Source organism: Physeter macrocephalus, chromosome 12 (assembly GCF_002837175.3).
Source record: "Physeter macrocephalus isolate SW-GA chromosome 12, ASM283717v5, whole genome shotgun sequence".
Lineage (NCBI taxonomy): Eukaryota > Metazoa > Chordata > Mammalia > Artiodactyla > Physeteridae > Physeter > Physeter macrocephalus.
In genome coordinates, this window is record NC_041225.1 from 44,784,637 (window position 1) to 44,806,486 (window position 21,850).

Here is a 21,850-nt window from a genome sequence, read left to right on the forward strand (position 1 = left end):
CAGAGCGGCTAGGCCCGTGAGCCATGGCCGCTGAGCCTGCGTGTCCAGAGCCTGTGCTCCGCAACGGGAGAGGCCACAACAGCGAGAGGCCCGCGTACGGCAAAAAAAAAAAAAAAGAACAAAGTAAAAATGTAACAGGCAAAAAACTAACCATAGGAAAACTGGTGCACCTCTAGTAAAATCAAACGAAAGACACTTTAGGTAAAACACTTAATCAGTGATTGACAAGGTAAAAAAAAAAGGGGGGGTTCAATCCACCAGGAACATTTTAAACTTGAAAATATCTAATATAAGGTAGCTTCAAAATATGTGAAATGAAAACTGATAGAACAACAGGGAGAACTGATCAAAGCCACCATTAGGATAGGAGATTTCAACTCATCTCTCTCAATTATTAATAAATCAAGCCATACCAAAAGCAGTCCAAAAAACAAGGGGGGAAAAAGGCTGAACTATTTTTCAGATAAACAAGCTTGATCCAATCAACACAGAATTCTGTGTTGAATAACTACAGTACACTTACAAAGTTTATTATCAGTATTCCAAAAATGCCGGTCTCCATAAAATTGAAATATTAGTAGTAATTATAACAACAATGATCAATGACAGCAGCAGTAAACACATTTATATAGGGCTTCCTAAGCATCAGGCACTATTTTAAACACTGACGTGTATTAACTCATTTATTTTTCATATAACCCTATTTGCATGAAAGAAGATGAATTTTCATTTATTTCTTGGCCATTAGGTCAAACTTAAATATACCATGCCTTCTTTTTTATAGTTAATTTTTCCTAGTTGTGTTATGAAAGTCAGAAATTCTTGGCCCATACTTTAATTTTGTAACTCCACGTTTCACCTGCAATTGAATGAAGACACTAAAATTGTGACTTTAACTGAATTTAAGTAGAATATTGGCTCTATAAAGGAAGAAACTTTGCTCTGTTTATCACCACATCTCTTGGGCCCTAAACCTGTGCTTGGCATATTAGTATACCTTCTATAAGTATTTGTTGACTAAATGAATATTTTTATTTTTTAAATTTTTGGCCACGCCACACATCATGTGCGATCTTAATTCCCCGACCAGGGATCGAACCCGTGCCCCCTGCCTTGGAAGCGTGGAGTCTTAACCACTGGAGCACCAGGAAGTCCCAATAAATGAATATTTTTAATCTCTGGCAGTGCGACTGATGCTCAAAGGGCATATTCAGTTTAAAGCAGATACTGTCTCTAAGAAAAATGTACCAATTTACAATCCCACCTAGATTCAAACCAGATTCTTACAAAGAACTTGTCTGAAAATATTAATTCTATTCTCAAACTTAATAGTTTGGAAGGGTCTGTTTTATATAAATGAACGTAAAATAACTTTCCTTTAGAATTTTGTTGGCATTGCTGCACTATCGTTTAGCTTCTATGTTGCTGCTGAGATGTCTGCCATCCCAATTCTTGAATCTTTATATGTGAACTACTTTTTTCTCTTTGGAATCTCCTTGTTATCCTAGATGTTTTGAAATTTCAAAAGAATGGTCTTGGAACAGGTTTCTTTTTTTTTTTTTTTTTTTTTGCGGTATGCGGGCCTCTCACTGTTGTGGCCTCTCCCGCTGCAGAGCACAGGCTCTGGACGCGCAGGTTCAGCAGCCATGGCTCACGGGCCCAGCCGCTCCGCAGCATGTGGGATCTTCCCGGACTGGGGCACGAACCTGTGTCCCCTGCATCGGCAGGAGGACTCTCAACCACTGCACCACCAGGGAAGCCCTTGGAACAGGTTTCTTTATGTTCATGTTTCTTGACAGGAATCACATACTTTCAGTCTGGAATCTGTGGCTTTCAATTCTACAGAATTTTCTTGTATTACTTATCATCATTTACCTCCCTTTCAATTTCTGTTCTTCCTTTCTGATAGTCCTACTATTTAAGACATTGGACAGCCTAGATTGGTGTCCCTACTTTCTTCCCTTCTCTCTCCTTTTGAATCTCTCCTTTGACCTATGTTCTGGGAAATGTCTTCACCTCTAACTTTTAGTATTTCTATTAAAATTTTTTTATTTTTGCTACCATGTTATTTAATATCCTGGTACTCTTTATTTGCTTATTTTTAAAATAGTATACTGTTCTTTCATGGATGCAGTATCATCTTCTTTTTCTGTGGATATTATAGTTTTTAAAGTTATTTTTTATTAAGTTTTCTCCTTCCTGAACTGTTTCTTTTGAGTCTGTATTTCAGATTCTCTCATGATGGAGGTTTTCTTCAAAGGTGATCTTTAGTAATCACAAGTAAAAGAAAGGCACTAAAAAGACTGACTGAGGGCTTCCCTGGTGGCGCAGTGGTTGAGAGTCCGCCTGCTGATGCAGGGGACATGGGTTCGTGCCCCGGTCCGGGAAGATCCTACATGCCACAGAGCGGCTGGGCCCGTGAGCCATGGCCGCTGAGCCTGTGCGTCCGGAGCCTGTGCTCTGCAACGGGAGAGGCCACAACAGTGAGAGGCCCACATACCGCAAAAAAAAAAAAAAAAAAAAAAAAGACTGAAAATTTTGGGTGCCTGGGTGCATCCTGTAGACTGGTGAGCTCCACAGAAGTATGATCAAGATGATCTTTTTTAGTTGCGAATCTATAAATTTGCCTGTAGATTTTTTTTCTGAGGCTATTCAATTTCTTTAGGTACCAATCCCACAATCTCTTGCTGAAGCATAGGTGGGGAGGAGGAACAAAGTAATGGAGGTAGAAATATGCCTCTCTACTAACATTCTGGAAACCAAGCAAGCAGGAGGATCACTATTTAGTATTTGTATTTTACTTGATTTCCCTGAGTCTGGAACATTGCCTCATTATCTGTCCTCAGCTATGTGTGGTATCTCTGAATTTCAAGTCTATATGGTTTAATTTCACCTCAAAATAAATCTCCTGTCTTCTGCTAGGCAGAGGCATCAAACTTATTAACTTTCAAAGGTTTTTCTTTTCAACCGTATGCTTCATCTTTCTCTACTATGAGAAAGATATCTCAATCCTTGATATGATATCTCCAATTCATAAACCTTTCTGGTGCTCTACAGGCTTAGCTGGCTGGCTTACTACTGGCATCTGCTCCTCCGCTCTGTGAAAGACTCCATCCAGTTTTTTTATGTTTCAAAATCTGTTGATATTTCCTGTCCATCTGTTGTCTCCTCATTTTCTTCACCCTAATGGGTTTAATCTTTTGTATTTCCATATTCTCACTTTATAGTGGGATTTCAGAGGAAGCAGGAAAAGGGGTTCAGTTTGCCATGTTTAATTATAAGCCCTTCTACCTTTCTGTACACAGAGATAAAAGGTAAATAATGCTGGATAAAGAAACCTCTTGTCAGAAAGAGAAATAAACCACAAAATGGCTGATAACAGATCTTATTCTGAAATGAAGTTTGATAGACAGGACAGGAAGAACATGAAAACAGTCAAGAGCTCAAAGGTGAACAGGAAGGAGTAATTAAGCCAAACAGTTGATGTATTTCAAACACAGAGTTGAAAATTTACGGTGCGAGAACTGAGGTCTTTGTAAATTAACTTACTTGTGTGAAGCCTGTCAGACCTCTGGAATGACTTCTTTCCCAGGCCTAGCAAAGGATTTTCCACTTTAACTGAAGAAGAAAAGCTAGAGTTTGAATTCTGAGGGCTGCTTGACTGTCCGTCAGATTGCTTTCCTTCCCATATCGCTAGGGGAAAAAAATATATAAAAATATATATAAAATATGACCCTGAGGGTATAAACAGAAACTAAACAATCAAATGAACAATTAAATCATTCAACGCCAACCAAAGGAATTATGTATGAGGCAATGTGACCCTTCAAATGTGTTCTGAGTCTAAGAATTAGGAGTCAAAAGGTAAAATAAAATCCCTTTCCTCCTCCCAGCACATTATTTGCTTCTGGTGGTAAATTTTCTTCCTAACAAAAATGCAAAGTTCTGCAAGACAGATTAAATCTGGCCAACTCATATAATCAGCTGGCATCAAACTAAATTGTATAATAAAATACAAAGCCTGTATCTAGACCAGTTTAAATTCAAAACAAAATAAGTAGCAACAAAAAATCCAAAGGCCTGTGGATATGTCCAATGGAAACCCAAATGTATCATGAATTCTTAGGAAAACCTTTTATTTTTAAAGGAGAGAACTGGTGAAGAGTTCAGTGTGAGCATCTTGCAAACATCAGTTTTTTATAAGGTTACTAATTAGAGGCTTCCAAATATTATTAGTTTAGACATATTGGAAGTTAGTCATTGATCTTATTCTAACATGCAAATCCCAATGATGTATTTGTTAACAACTGTATGATTACTCTGCATAAATTTCCCCCTTTACCCTAGAAGGATTTATACTGATGATTTGGCAGTAAATTAAACACAGTAATTTAAAAATAAAGGATATAGTATATGAATTTGGTATACAAAAATACTGGAAAAAGAAACTTTCACTGAAAAGACATTCAGTCTGCCTACCAGGTTTGGCAGGTACAGAGTCACTGGCTGCTTTGACAGTCTTCAGAGAGAGGTGCTGGTTGGAGGAGATGGACATGCTTGGCCTGCATTGCTGCTGCTGTTTCTTCTGCTGTTGCTGTTTTAGAGCCTATAAAGAGAAAACTGACTGTAAGAAACAAAACAAATCAGTTTTTAGTAATAATAAAAACATAAATGACTTTAAGTGGTGAAGAAGAGTATGCTGATTATCCAATTTCTCTGAAATCCATCAAAGTAAACAAAAATCTAAACTAAACTAATTAAACACAAAGCTTAAATGATCCTTAAGAGTGAGGATATTTTTTTACCAATGTTCTCCTTTAAATAAATGTGAGAAATTGTCATTAACATTTTTAGAGCTTAAAAATCACCAGTAAGCCATGGACTTCTCATACTTGTAGTAGCAGAGAATTAGATGTTTTCAATATTCTGAAAACAGAATTCTAAGCCCTGGACCAAGAAGAGTCCTATTTGCATCAACTTTATGTAGAAATGTAAATATTTAGCTTACAGATGTTTCAGAGGTTCTGCATTTGAACAAAAGGTTGTAAATAACTACTTGAATTTGATCTCAGGTAAGAGCAGTAAGATTTGGCCCAATGACCAAATAAATCTCAGCAATTTATAGCAATGCAGTAAACTGAAGGGAAGGAAGACTGGAAAACATGGGTTCTAAGAACAGTGTGACTCCTTCTGGTTATTTCAGAATATTTTAATTTCTATGATGTTCTTAGTTTAGAGAATATACTAAACTATTTAGAATGAACAGAAAGACAAATAGCTTCCCAGATTTTAATCATAAAGATATATAAAGGCTGTTTTTAAACTCAAGGGTTTAAAAAGAAAAAAAGACAGAAACTAAGAAAGTAAAACTACATTTCAGGAAAAAGTTGAACATCTACGACCTCATTAAAATGCCAGTTTAAGCTTTAACCTTCAAGACCATCACGTAGAAAAGTGTGGAATAACTGCCTACTTGTCTCCCATTCCCTTTTCACAATATGGTTTTCTCCTTTTCACATTCACATATACCTCTGGCTATGCCATGCAAGGACAGTGGCAACACTTGATCTCCTTGATCTAAGCTGTCAGTGGAGAAAAGAAACTGAGAGAGTCAGGTATCTGGCTTACATTCACCTACAACATTTATAATAGGTGAGGCAGAAGCATAATGTCAGTGTTGTCTGATCACTGATTACAGCTTGTCTCTCATTCTTTGCAATCAGAACAGAAAATGTTTGTAAGCTTCCTGTGTGGCAGCCATTAGTATTCATTCCTTTCTATTCACAGTACCTAGGTCATTCTAAGTTAATGCAAAATTTAATAGAGCCACTTGATCTTATCTATTTCTGCTATGATCATGTAAATTCAGATATATGATAAAACAAAATAACTTACAGCCTCTCTGTTTAAGAACTGTACTCGGTTTTCCCCTCCCTCAGTAGCTTACAAACCCTGTTCTAATTCTGTTTAAAATTTAAAAAGCAAACAACAAAAAACACCTTCACTGGGGTAAAGGATAACTTACACTGAAATAAGTTTTCTCACCTAATAATATGAAAAACATATACTGGAGGCAAGGCCTTACTTTACATACCAACAATCTAATTTATATAATTTCTCATACTGGTATTCTTTAAAGAAAATACAGTATTTGACTCCTGAGATTACAGGAGAATAATACAGAGTAGTATATATGTCATGAATAAGCTAACAAGTTTTAATAAAATACTTGCCTTTTCTCTGTGGAAAAGAAGCATCTCATACCTCTTAAACTCTTGCAAAGAATGTGTAAAAATACAAGTGCTGCAGGATACCCAGGCAGATTGTAATTAACCTTATCAAATTTTTGGACATCTTTTAATAAAAGCACTTTTGGTTTAAACACTTTAAGACCTACTTAATTTAAAAAATTTTATCTCGTCCGTCTATCTATCTATCTAGCTATCTTAGGCCGCACTGCGCAGCTTATGGGATCTTAGTTCCCTGACCAGGGATTGAACCTGGGTCCCAGCAGTGAAAGCGCTGAGTCCTAACCACTGGACTGCCAGAGAACTCCCTTAAAATTTTAATTAAACAGTTATGACATGAATACATTTTTACCATTCAATTCAAACATAAAGCTAAACTCTCTTTTGCCCACCACTCAGTCTTGTTCCCCAATCCTGAAAGATAACCACAGTCATCCATTTATTTTTCCTTATTGAGCTTTTTTACACTTACATTATATGGATGTGTTTGTGTGTATATACAGATTCATATTTCCATTAAAAATATACTATTGCTCTGGGTATGTATGTGGCTATGTGTATGTTTTTATTGAATGTTGTAACACAACTTGATTTTAATGATTAAACATTATAGTGTGGTGATGTTTCCATGTCTATGCATACAGAAAAACTTAATTACAAGGTAAACTTTTAATCCTGTATAATTTTCTAGCATATGGATAAGCCACTGTTTATTAAGGAATTCCTATATATATATATATATATATATATATATATATATATATATATATATATATATATCTCCACTTGCAAGTTTTTGCTTTTACAAACTTTAATGCAAACATTTTTCTGTGTGTGTATGTATGTAAGTATGTATGAATACATGCATTTTTCTAAGATAAGTTCCCAAATATTTAACTACTTAGTTATGGGGGATATGCATTTAAAATTTTAATAAACATAAAATTTCTCTCCAAAGTAGCTATAAGAATTTATATTCCACCAACAAACTACAAGTAGTCATTTTCCCACATACTTGGCAGTGCTTGTGCTTGATGTTATAATTAAGCTGTATTATATATACTAATCTGAGGATAAAATTAGTCTGTGTCCTTAATTATTCATCAAATTTAAATTTACTGATAATTTGCATTTCAAGATATAGAAAGCAAGTTCTTTGAAAAGCCCAATAAAATGGTCGGCAAGTTACACTGAGAAAAAAGAAGATACATCCCAAATGAACAACACTGATGACCAAAAGAGAAACATAAAGAAAAATACTATGTACAACTTTATACCAATATTTGAAAAAAATCAAGTGAAATGGAGAATTTTCTAAGAAAAGTAAATTTCCAAAATTGGCTCAAAAATCAGAAAATCAAGAGACCAATAGTAGTAGATGAAACTGAAATGCTAGGAAAACAGTTGTAAAAGTGAGATTTGCAGAACTTTCAGGGAAAAAAATACTTTCTATGATTTTTTCTAAAAATCAGAAAAATAAGAGAGGGCTATACAACTTATTTTAGATGCTAAGAACAATCCTGATTCCAAAACTGTATAAGGATAGTACAAGAAAATAACAAAATCGAAGCTAAAATCTTAAAAAAGAAAATTCCATTAACATATTAAAAATTATGTAACAAACATATAGGGTTTATTCCAGAGAGCTAACAATACATTAACATTAGCAAGTCTAGCCCTGGAATTCCGTATACTGGTTGACTTAAAGAGAAAGGCTACATGATCATCTTCATAAATGCTGAAGAAACTCATCCTGAAAAATTCGATACCTACTCTTAATTAAACACATACACACATACACACACCCCTCATAGCAAATTGGAAACTAATGAGGAACTTTTAAAATGTGATAAAAAGAGTATCTACCACAAACCTATAACACAGAGGTGCATAAATTATTAAATACAAAGTGGGAAACCGCACAAAATTTCTCCCTAACATCCTTTCAAGAAATTTTCACTGACTGCCAGAATCATGCATTTTTAATGTAGGAGATTATAATTCTGATAAACAGAATAGCATGATTACCTGCTTTAGTGCCTTCTTGCTGTGCTTCTGTGACGGAGAAATGACTTTACCTGCTGGAATGGTGGGTGATGGGCAGCCTGACTGAGGAGAGGATGGTTGTGACAGTCTAGACGATACTAGGGGGGAAAATGACAATGAAAAGTTTTGTTATCAGAGTTGATATCAAGCACCATTCCTTCCCCAATCATATGCTGCTACCTGTATTAAGAACTGTGACCAAACACTTTTGGGAAGGATCTTCTTTTTGGAGTTCTACTGCAAACAGCCTCCCTTTTCAGTTTATTTCCTCAGAAAGCTCTAGTGAAGGATGATAGGATGGGGAAGGGATGGATGTTAGTATTCATTACTTTTCATTCTTTAATTTTTCAATAGAATTGACTGAAGAAGCAGGAAGTAGAATATAAACCATGAGTCATCAACTAAGATAAAACTTAGAAAAGATGCTAGAGCCCGTTGGACAGTATCTATGTTCTTAAGGTAAATCTAATAACAACATGATATTGTGGAAGAGCCCTGGGTTGATAGAATGGGTTCCAGTTTTCCCTATCTTTAAAATGGAAGGCAATAAGGCCATTCCACCTCAAACACTACCATAGCTTTAATTTTTATATTCCTTCATCTCTTACATCAATAGTTTTAGGTCTACCCATGTGAAAGGGTACTTCAGGATTCCTCTGATGGAATCAGTGTAGGTTTGCACAGGATGTAACCACTCTCTACTTCATCACCAGCTGTTTTATACCTCATCAGAGCTTAGCCAAACCTTAGTATTATGTGAATGAGGGTTTTCCTTTCAAGGGCCTATACCTCTTATAATAAATAGCAATTAGATCTTTATGTTCTATAAAGTTCAACAGTGTATTATTTATGATATAACAAAAGAAATTGCTGATTCAGACCCCTTAATAATAAAAATAATCATCACTACTGCTAGTGATGACTCTCAAAGAATCCATGTTTACTAATGCCTTCTTTCAAAGTAGCTGGACTGAAAGGGCCTGGATAGCAAAATGGCATCTCATGGTATGGCTAACGAGTCTTAAGATACCATATAAAGTATGCTGGCAGGTAGCTACCTGACATAAGAATGTAGAAGCATGGTTCACTGGAATACATAAGTTTTGGAATATGGCATTTCAATGGACTCTTAGATGTCCTAAGAAAGGAATGCACAGTAGACAACATTTAAAGAGGACAACAGCGGCTTCCCTGGTGGCACAGTGGTTGAGAGTCCGCCTGCCGATGCAGGGGACACGGGTTCATGCCCCGGTCCGGGAAGATCCCACATGCCGCGGAGCGGCTGGGCCCGTGAGCCATGGTTGCTGAGCCTGCGCGTCTGGAGCCTGTGCTCCGCAACGGGAGAGGCCACAACAGTGAGAGGCCCACGTACCACAAAAAAAAAAAAAGAGGACAACAGTAGACAATGTTAAGAAGAAGACCTATCATAGTTAGCTTTAGCTTTGTATTCCAACCCTTATAATGAGGTTATATATGGGAAAGAACTGACATACAGTAAGCGTGGCGTTAAAAAAAAAATTCATCGTAATATACAATACAAAAAATGGAGTTGGATAATTCTTGAGATGGTTAAGCAACAAAAAGAAACCATATCCTTAGTGCACTTAGATGTTGACCAATTTTTAAAAATAACAGTTTCACTGATATATAACTTATATGCCATACAATTCACCTAAAGTGTACAAGTCAATGGCTTTTAATATATTTGCAAAGTTGTATAACCATCATCACAATCAATTTTCATCACCCACTAAAAAAACCCTGCACTGGTTAGCTGTCACTCCTCTTTCCCCTAACCCACTCCCCTAGTCCAAGGTAATCACCAATCTACTTTTTGTCCCTATGCACTTGCCTATTCTGGACATTTCATATAAATGGTATCATACAATATGTGCTGTTTTGTGCATGGCTTTTTTTACTTAGCATGTTTTAAAGATTCACCTCTGTTAGAGCATGTATCAATACTTTATTCCTTTTTATCATCAAATAATATTCTATTGTATGCATCCACCACATTTTGTTATTCATTAGCTGATTTGACATTTGAGTTGCTCAAAAGGACATGTGAGTTGCTTCCACTTTTTGCCATTACGAAAACTCATTAGCAGAATTTTGTGTTGGACATATGTTTTCAATTCTCCTGGGTTCATACCTAAAAGTGAAATTGCTGGTTTTTTCAGTAACTCTATGTTTAAACTCTTTGAGGAAGTGCTAAACTGATTTCCAAGATGGCTGAACCATTTTTTACAATTCCACCAGAAATGTATGAGGGTTCTAATTTCTCCACATCCTTGTCAACATTTGATATTGTCTGTCTTTTTGATTTGACCAATGTTTTTAATGGGACATTATGAAAATAAAGCTAAAAACTATTAATATTTAACTACATTTATTTTCTTTTTAATGGTTTGCAGAAATCTGAGATTATTCATGTCCTCACCTGTCCTAATAACTGTCTGACAATAAACAGAAAACAAACGACCAAGCCAAAATGACCCCATTAAAGAACACAAGAATTCTACTTTGTAGCCGGGAAAAGAGATAAAAAAGCTATCTGTAATTACCAGGGCAAACTGTTTGGAATGTTTCCCTTTAAGGCAAAAGCCCTTTCTAACAAATGAATCCATAAACATATTTCAAAGCCAACTGAAATAAATCAAGAAAATTCCAGGACCCACCAATGAGGAACACCTCCCAGTACTTAATGCCAAGTACTGGTCTCATAGCTTTAATGAAACTTAAACTTTAATCTAACTTTTAAATATTAAAGGTTCAGAACTATGAACAGCAAATAAGATTTAAACACATGTTGAGAAACTCATCTCTGGTTTTTTTTTTTTTTTTTTTTTTTTTTTGCGGTATGCGGGCCTCTCACTGTTGTGGCCTCTCCCGTTGCAGAGCACAGGCTCCGGACGCACAGGCACAGCGGCCATGGCTCACGGGCCTAGCCGCTCTGCGGCATGTGGGATCTTCCTGGACCTGGGCACAAACCCATATCGGCAGGCGGACTCTCAACCACTGTGCCACCAGGGAAGCCCCTCATCTCTTTTAATTCCTTTTAGGGTCTACATTGTCTCCAAGGCACATAACTTTATTAGAGCAACCATGAATTAAACATCGTCTATGTGCCTAATGCTGCGCTAGGTTCATTTGAACAGAATTTCACTGAACTCTTGTAACTACCCTCTAAGATGGGTACAACTTCTCTTTCTACCCCCACCCAATCTCCTCCAATTCTATCCTCTGAGATAACTAAATAATATAGTTGGGATGGTATCCTTGCTGACATTTCTCTATGCAAAAAAGAAAAAAAAAAGAAACAATTACACGATATACATTTATAAATAAATAAATATACACATCTGCATATTGGGATGGTATTATCTAAATTTTCCCTATCTGGAAATTTAATGAGCCTGACAAAGAACACAGCTAGTAAGGAGCAAAACCAAGATTTGGACTCTGTGTAGTTTCAGAATGAGTGAGTACTTGTAGTGAGCTAAGTGGTGGCCACCAAAAGTCATGTCCATGTCCCAACCCCCAGAATGTGGAAATGTTACATTATTTGGAAAAGGAGTCTTGGCAGATTTAATTAAGGATTTTGAGATAAGGAGATCATCCTTGATTATTCCCGTGGGCCTTACATCAAATGACAAGTGATCTTAGACACAAGACAGGCACAGTGGAGAAGGCCATGTGGACAGAGGCAGAGACTGGAGGATGTGGCCATAGAAAGTATGTCAGCAACCACCAGAAGCTAGAAAATACACAGAACAGACTTCTCCCTTAGAGTCTCTGCAGGGAGTACAGCCCTGCTGACACCTTGACTTCCGACTTCTGGCCTCTAGAACTGTGAGAAAATAAATAAATTTCTGTTGTTTTAAGGCTCCTGGTTTGTGGTAATCTATTACAGCAGCCTTAGAAAAGTAATACAGCACTTAAAACTGATTTCATTTTTTTAAGTATCAACTCATAGATGTTTACATATTTGAAATGTTTACATCATTAGCAATTATTAAAAATTTGGCACTCAAACTGTGCACTTTTGGGTTAGTGGGAGTTCCTTCAAGTTGTAAACCATCTTTGGGACATGGCCCCAGCAGTATCCAACCACTTCCTTGCTATCTGGCACAGAAAGAGTCCTAGGCAAATCTTGCATAATTTTTTTGCCCAGACTTGGAGCACCCCCTTCTCCAAGGAGACCTGATACCTTTTTATTGAAAATGGTATTAAAACACTGCATTTGATGCTACTCAGTTACCACTGGTTCTAGAACTTTTCAGTGACTGGAACAAAAAAAAAAAAAGAATTTTTTTCAAAGGAAAAAATTTTTTAAATTCATGCAAAAGATAACAAATTGGAATTTATGATTACAGCATTGTCACTTAACTTTTCTGATTTTATATTTCTATCACTTTTCTTCCCAGATAATCCTGGTTTCTAATAACATTACTGTAACTATTAACTTGCTTTCTATTACAGATTTAATTTCAAAGAAATTGTATCAAGACCTCTAGAGCCATTTGGGGCTGCTGCAGAGGCTGGTGACCCTGGCTGGAGAGCACAGTGGAGAGCTCCAGCCTTCCCCTGGGACTGTCTCCAGGGTCCAGAATCAACCGCAACTTCTTGGGTTACCTGAGAAGCAGAGAAGGGGCAAGGCCAGTGCACCAGCAGAGGAGAGAGAACTTAGCTGGCCAAGCTGAAGAAGGGAGAGGTCACCAGGGACTACTAGATCATGGCAGCAGCGACTGCCTGGATCCTGGCACAGTAAAAATATTTCCAGCAACCGTAAGTGACCTTGGATGAGAGTTCTCAGGGCACATCTGGAGCGATGCTGTAGGGGCTTTGGGTAATCTTGTAGAAGAGAACATTTTTGATGTTTTTCTTCTATTACACTGTGAATAGAGGACTTGCAAGTTGGGTGACCAAGATTTTTCCAAGACGATACATTGTGTAGGTAGAGGTATCACTATTTCTCATTAACTGGGCATTATTGATCCAGAATCTAGGATTGCTGATGGTTTAAGGGCCTCAAAGTGTTTCAGACTTGGTTAAATTTAATATTTAATTAAACGTCTAGAAAATGTAACAGTATGCCAACTAGTGAACTGCTGCAACTCAACCTTTACTCTTCACGTGGTGATAGAAAAACAACAAAAGTCCTCCCTCCTATAGCAGACCTGACAGATTATGCAAAGGACCAAAGCATTAAATATATGAATGTGTCTGAAACAAGGGAGCAACTTGAAATATTTGACATAATGTGGCTGATGACATGAAAATAAGGGTTAAGACTTAAAAGACTTAAAAGACATAAGATCCTGTTCTCAGAGTTCTGGGCAGGTCCTGTTCTCAGTTTTCTGAGAATGGTTTTTGAGTGATAAGTACATCAAGTTTACTGGCCCTTTTTTTTTGCTATAGGCATCACTACACAAGAGTTGTAGGTATAATGCTAGTGTTCTGAAGTTTTTAGATCCTTAAAAAGTGAATATTATATAATGCAAAAGTACTACAAAAGTAGGAATTCATATGCAAGATGAAAAGCCAGAGATAGAAGAAATGGAGACAAGGGAACAGAAAATGAAATTACATGTAATTTACATGTAATTTACAGGTTATTCAACAAGGGTTTTAGTGTTTTCTTCCAAATAAAAGGCCTAATATTTATAACAATGAAAAATTAACAAATGAGTTGTTCTTTTCTTTCCACCTAAATTCCAAAAACTAAATGTTAAGTGTCTGATCACAAGTGTTAGCTTGTGGGAAGTAAGACCTGAGTTTGGTTCCCTTGAAGAAAATTTAAGATAGGAAGGGATAATGGTTAGAAAAATATGGGGAAGCCAGCTCACTATGAGAGAAGAGCTTAGTGGACCACATTAACAAGGGCAGGGGTATGAGCAAAATGTTCAGGGAAGCTCAGAGATCACACCACTTGGGATTCATGAAGAATAGTGTTTGCTAACAAGCACATTATTACCTTTTTTTGCTCTCTAAACAGAAGATAATAATGGATTTGTTCATTGTTTGCCACCGTATGTTTTAGGTTTTGACACTTAGAATTGGAAAAATGGTAATACAAAACAGGGTAGTGGCATGCAAGGCAGTGGCAAGTCCGTTGTGCCATGAAATGGAAGGAACTGTGATGTTTAACTTAGAAAAGAGGAATAAGATGCTGCAATCACTAAAATATCAAAGAGGAGTGCTTGGATAGCTCCTCAGACAGAGCCTCATAGGGTTGAGTCAAGAAGATTCAAAATCTGGTCCTCATCTGCATGCATTAAGGTCAGAGAATAAATGGCTCTTCTGATCTTTACTAGCTGCTGACCTATTATCTACAATAAGTAGAGCTTCCAAGTCAGCCATGTCCATTGAGGAATCTGAATGGTTTCCTACAGAAAACTGACAATGAGCAGCAAAATGAGTATCATAAAGTTTCTTGGCATCTAAGGAGTTGGATGGTCATAATGGCTAATGCCTTAGCAATGCAAATATGAGTGGAAGCACACTGCTCTACATCAGTGATAAAGCTGTTACTATTTCTCTATTTATAAGAGTCACTTATGGCTGCAATAAACTAAAACCTATTTTTTCTTTTTTTTTTTTTCTTTTTTTTTTTTTTGGCCACATGGCACGGGGGATGTTAGTTCCCCGGCCAGGGGTCACACCCGCACCCCCTGCAGTGTCCTAATCACTGGACTGCCAGGGAATTCCCAACTAAAACCTCTTTTAATAATCTAGTTTTCCAACAGGTATCCAGCAAGTAGGAAATCAAATCAAGAAAGGAAGTTCTTAAAAAAAAAAAAAAAAAAAAAAGAAATTGTATCAATATAATTACTGAAAAGAAGACTACTGAAGGCAGTTTAAGATTTCTCTGAGTCTGGTCTCCCACACCTAAGACATATCCTACAGTAACTTACTTATGTCATTATATTCAAATTTGACAAATACTTGAGTTTGCTTTAAATTGTTTGATATTTCTAGAAAGTGCATTTTAAATTTTTAATTGGTTTAATTACATAAAGCTATAAAACAAGTTACTTTCATATAAGTCTAGCTCCCTCCCCTGTCTACACCACTTTATTACCTCCTTTCCCTTAAAGGAAATAATGTATATTAGTTTTTATCCTTCCATTGTTTTTTATTTGCATTTTTGTTTTGGTGAAAACATTGTGTGTGTGTGTTTGTGTGTGTGTGTGTGTGTTGTGTGTGTGTATTTTAATATGTTAACTCACTTCTTTAAGCAAAAAAAACCATGTACTAGAAATTGTCCATACCCTTGATTTTTAAAATATAATCAATATAATATATCCTGGGGAAGAGAACAGAACAGAACAGAAGAGATCTTCCTTTTAACACCTGCATAAGATTCCACTGGCAGATGTACCATAATTTCTTCAGCTGGACTCTTATGAGTATTTTGGTAATATCTAGTCTTTTGCTCTTATTACTACAATGTCTTAACCAGCGGTTTCTAAGGTGTTGTACCAAGAACAAAACCATCACTATCTAAAAATCTGTTAGAATGCAAATTACTAGATCCCAGCCCAGATCTACTGAACCAAAAACTCTGAAGGTGGGGCCCAGGAATCTGCATCATAATAAGCTCTCCAGGTGATTCTGATGCATGTTCAACTATAGTATATACTGAGAAACAGTATATTCCAAAGTGGTTGTACCGATTTATACTCCTACCAGCAATATATGAGAGTTCCAACATAATTTACCACATTAACAGAATAAAGGAAAAAAATATATCTACTGAAATAGTAGGTGAAGGAAAAGCAACTGATAAAATTCAACATCTGTTCATTATAAAATCTCTTAGACTACAAATAGAAAGGAACTAACTTCATCTAATAAAGAGTGTCTACAACAACCTACTATAGTCAACATCATTCTTAAAATGGCATAATATTCAAAACTTTACCTTATAAATATAGAGAATGAAAAGGATGATTGATGTTACCACTCCTATGTCACTCTTTACTGGAAGCCCTAGCCAGTATGACATGGCAAAAAAATAAAACTGCCACTACTCATAAATCATGTTTGTATATGTGGACAATCCTAAGAATAAACCTATATATAAACCATTAGATTAGAAAATAATTTAGAAATGTTGCTGGATACAATATCAACGTTGGGAGAGGCAATCCACCATGTGCCCTCAGGGTTGCTACAAGTACTTGCTGGGTATGCAAAGAATACAAGTCCCTGAATGCTGTATTTACAGTCAGCAACTCTGAGAGAAGGCAGTAACTCTTCCCAAAGTAGGCTTGCTTCCACTTACTATTTAAAAGCCCTGAAAGGAGACACAGAGTTGGCCAACAGGCACATGGAAAGATGCTCAACATGACTAATCATCAAAGATATGCAAATCAAAACCATAATGAGATATCACCTCACACTTGTCAGAACAGCTATCATCAAAAAGACAACAAATAACAAGTGCTGGCGAGGATGTGGAGAAAAGGGAACCCTCATGTACTGTTGGTGGGAATGTAAATTGGTGCAGCCACTATGGAAAAACAGAACAAAGATTCGTCAAAACATTAAAAATAGAACTACCACATGATCCAGCAGTTCCACTCCTGGGTATTTATCCAAACAAAACAAAAACATAATCAGGAAAGATATATGCACCCCTATGTTCACTGCAGCATTATTTATAACAGCCAAGATATGGAAGCAATCTAAGTGCCCACCAACAGATGAATGGATAAAGAAGATGTGCTGTGTATGTATGCATGTACATACAAACACACATACGATGTGGCACATTACTCAGCAATAAAAAAGAATGAAATCTTGTCACCATGTGTGGCAACAATGATGGATCCAGAGCGCATATTATACTAAATGAAGTCAGAAGAACAAAGACAAATACTGTTTGATTTCACTTATATGTGGAACCTAAAAAACAAAACAAGTGAACAACCAAAACTAAACAGAAACAGAATGGGAACTCCTTGGCAGTCCAATGGTTAGGACTTGGCACTTTCACTGCCGTGGCCCGAGTTCAATCCCTGGTCAGGGAACTAAGATCCTGTAAGCCGTGCATTGTGGCCAAAAAAAAAACCCCCAAAAAACAGAAACAGACCCATAGATACGGAGAACAAACAGGTGGTTGCCAGAGGGGAGAGTGGTGGTGAGGGGAAGAAAGAAACAGGTGAGGCAGATTAAGAGGTACAAACTTTGTTACCAAATAAGTGAGCCACAGGTATGTAATGTATCCTATCCTATGGGGAATATAGTCAATAATGGTGTAATATCTTGTGTGGTGACAGAGGACAACTAGACTTATCATGGTTATCATTCTGAAATATAGAAATATGGAATCACTATGTTTTGTACCAGGAACTGACAAAGTGTTGTAGGTCAACTATACTTCAAAAACAAACTCATAGAAAAAATGATCAGATTTGTGATTACCAGAGGTGGGGAAGTTGCGGGGACTGATGAAGGTACAAACTTCCAGTTAGAAGATAAATAAGTACTAGAGGTGTAATGTACAACATGATAAATACAATTAATACCACTGTATGCTTTATATATGAAAGTTAAGAAAGTACACCCTAAAAGTTCTCATCACAAGGAAAAAATTTTTTTTAATTTCTTTAATTTTGTATCTATTTCAATATACGAGATGATGGATGTTCACTAAACTTAATGTGGTAATCATTTCATGACATATGTAAGTCAAATCATTATGCTGTACACCTTAAACTTATACAATGTTGTATGTCAAGTGTATCTCAGTAAAAATGGAGGGGAGGAAGGGAGGGAGAGAGGGAGGGAGGGAAGGAGGAATTGAACTCCTCAACCTCAGTGTTCCTTGGCTAAGATACAAACCAACAACATGAGTAGCATGCACCCGGGCCCATTATCTCATCAACCATGGAAGACTTGGAGATAAAGAGGAACCAACACAACAAATATGCCATGTTCATACTGCTTGCTGGGCTGTGAGTAATAAAGTCCTTTTTCTCTGACCCAGGAGTCTTAAATCTTCTGTCAACATGCATGAACTAATACAAAGCTAACTTGTTAGCTTACAAAAAGGATAGAATCCTAGACCCTTCACAGACGTTGACAATCAATTTATAATAATTAACTATATGTATTTTTTTTTTTGCCCACATCACGCAGCTTGTGGGATCTTAGTTCCCAGACCAGAAATTGAACCCGTGCCTTCTGCAGTGTGGAGAAGTGTGGAGTCCTAACCACTGGTCCGCCAGGGAAGTCCTTGTATGTATTTTTACATATCAGCAATAAGCAATCATGAAATGAAAAAATTTTAAATCCATTTATAATAGAATTAAAAATGTCAAAGAATAAATCTAATAAAAGATGTACAAGACCTCTACAAAGAAAATTATATGACATTAATGAAAGAAAACTGCAGAAAATGCAGTAATATCACTTTCATAGATTGAAAGGCTTAATGTAAACATGCATCAGAGCCCAAACTGACATACAGTTTTAATACAATCCCGATCAAAATCCTAGCAGGTTAATGGGAGTGGGGGCATGTGAAAACTGACTAGCTGATTCTAAAATTTACATGGAAATGAGATGAGCCAAAAGAACCAAAAAATCTTGAAAAACAAAGAGTTTAAAACTCTTTGGTTCTGCAAATAAACTAACTGCTTAAACAACACTTCTCAAGATTATATCCTGAACTACTAGTCCTCCAATGTGGATGGCGCAACAGAGTCAAAAGCACTCATTTAAGAACTTATTTAGTATCTGATTAGAAACAAAAATGCTTGCTTTCATATAAACATGTAGACATAACAAGAAATTAACAAGTTCTGATCAAAAGCACTCATTATTTGATTTAAAAAAACAAAAATGTCACACACAAAAACCAAACAGTGACCTAGTAGAGAGATCTTTTTAAACTCAAATTTGTTTTCAGAAAAATATTTGAAACAAATTTTAGAACTGAGGCTTATTAAAGCCAGTTTTACACAGTTTACTGGAAGTAGTTTCAGGCTGATGGAGACATATGTACCATCCCCTGAGTATAAGATCAGAAGGTACCATTTTTCAGATATATTATAGCATTGGGAATTTTCCATTTCAACAAATGATTATCATATTGAACAAGGTCAAAAGGGTAATGGACTATTCATATTAGATGCATTTGAATTAAAAGCTTTAGTAAATAATCTCTGACTTAGCATTTTAGTTTCTCCTGAAGACATTCAATGGGCCCCTCTTAAGTATTAGAGAGACTATCAGAAATAATGGAGCAGTAATATCAAAATTGAAATTGAGCTTTATATAGTTGAAGGATTAATAGTTGAAAGAGTGCATGGTCAAAAACAGCAATACTTCTCTTAAGGGAGAGTTTTATTTTCACAGTAGTCTTTCTTTAGAGGAATTTCATTTCCAGGAGTAGTTTTAGTTCTAAATCCCTTCTCCTCACACCAAGTACAGTTTACTCCAAACTGAGCAGGCTGTGGCTCCTGATTATATTCAAACAAACAGTCCCCTAACCAAAGATGAAGAGGCCATACCTGAACACCTTCCCTTGCTTCTGGGTACCCTAATTATCCAAGTCCTAGCAGTGTAGTTGTCTTTAATACATGACAAAGCTAAAACCTCCAACTCAGACACTAATCACCCCAGGAGAAAAGAGAGCATCTCTCCCAAAGGTCTCTCACCATGTAAGTTAACTTTGCCCAAAGGAGTTTTTCTCTCCTGTATACTTTTTAAAGGTGACATTTCTATATATATATAATCATCACTATTCAGGAACTTAACACATACATAAATGCTGTTAGAGGGCAGACAGGTCTATGGTATTTTAAGTAACTCCAAACACACTATGTATCAAATTCCTGAAGCAGTAAAATTAACATGAGTTCATGTTCCTGGAAAGAATTAGTAACACCTTATAAGTGAAAAAGCATATTTCACTTAATTTTTTTCTTGACATTTTGAAAGAAGACCAAAATTTAACAAAACTTTTTTCAGAAGATAAAAATAATGTTTTTGCAGTTGCTTCATGCTGCAGTATTTATATTTTAGGGGAAAGGCAGAGACTTCACTTAGCTACAGTCCTACAAAAAAGCAACAGAAAAGTTGATTTTAATCATTTTTCTGGCGTTATTCCATCTTACCTTGCATTGGAATTCCAAAAAGCTCGTCTCTGAACATTGTTTCCTGTCTGAAAATTAGGAACCAGAACTACAAACTTCTAAGTTCTTCCACCTTACACAGAAATCAATAAACTAGTGTTAACATTGGACTGAATTTCAAAGTTCTATTCTCTGTCCCTATCTGGCTAAAAGGTATACCTATATCAAGAGAGTTTCTATCGATTTCCAACTAGAAGTATCAGTTTTGCTGTCAGAGCTCTTTATTCCTGTACATAAAAGGAAGTGGGTTTTGATACTATCTCAGTGTTCTTCCTGTCTTACAATGCATTTGAAATAAAGTGATGTCAGATTGAGAGTAAAAGCCCTAAATAAGAAAAAAGAATAGGCACATTTAGTTTGTTTTACCTTTATTAGTAACTGCAACTGACTTAGAACTGTTGTGCAGCATGCTGCTACTATCACTGCTAACTACAAGTTTTCCACTTTAACTTGCACTGGACTACAAAAACATTCATAAATATATAATATAAATCTAAAATTTTACACTTCTATGCCTATGTCATATGCATGACCCATGAATGAGAGAAGCACATCCTATGAGAGACTAAATCATTCTTCATTATTGCTAGCTCAGCATTTATCCATTTCTGAAGACTATCAGAGCTGCTAGAGTAGTTAGCACGTCCATATGCCATCATGTGCACCTCTTATCTCCACCTTCCAAACACCACATAAAGGCCATTCTATACTCAGTTTAATAGGCTACAATCATTAAAGATCTTTACTGAACATCTCATCTTAACGTAAACTGAGGCTAAGTAATATTGTGACAATTTCTAGAAGAATGAATCAGAGGCAGTTCAAAAATAATTTATGTGGACCACAATTTTGAATTTGCTATTACCTTGCTGTTAATTTCTTCTATTATTATGCCGAGTGTGGGGCAAGGTTATGCTATTTTAATCTACCCATTAAGCTACGGACAATGGGGTTCTATTGTTATTTTAAATCCTCCTGTATCACAATACATTTACCTTAGAGAGAGCCTTTCACAACCACATAACCACCACCACTTCAAACAGCCACTGCAGTTATAAAGCAGAAACTGACACACCATTGTAAAGCAATTATACTCCAATAAAGATGTTAAAAAAACAAAAACAAACAGCCACTGCAGCATATGAGCTACTGAAAAGCAAAGACCTCCACAACCAAGATTTTGTTCCCAGTTTACTAGTCTGATCTCCTTTAGTATTGATTTCCCTGTTTCCAGCCACATCCAGAAATTATGAATCTAGCTGTCCCTCTTGCCTGGTGACTTGGCTTGGTTCCTAATCCTAGATCAACAATTCCCAAACTTAAAAAGAAAAATTTTAACTGGGGAGAAGCAGAGGAGAGACAGACCCCTTAATACTCTTGGCTCCATCCTTCCAAAAAAAAAAAAAA

The 21,850-nt window shown here is 36.3% G+C and overlaps 1 protein-coding gene across 1 annotated transcript in view; it reads right to left on the bottom strand.

The window, feature by feature from the left end:
• ASXL2 (ASXL transcriptional regulator 2) overlaps nucleotides 1–21,850 on the bottom strand; it is a 138,177-nt gene that overhangs the window by 27,729 nt on the left and 88,598 nt on the right. The window contains exons 5-7 of the mRNA XM_007108431.4: nucleotides 8,277–8,392; nucleotides 4,480–4,606; nucleotides 3,550–3,693 (exon numbers count right to left, since the gene is read on the bottom strand). Of these exons, the coding sequence (XP_007108493.1) occupies nucleotides 3,550–3,693; nucleotides 4,480–4,606; nucleotides 8,277–8,392 (387 nt within the window). The remainder of the gene's footprint in view (nucleotides 1–3,549; nucleotides 3,694–4,479; nucleotides 4,607–8,276; nucleotides 8,393–21,850) is intronic.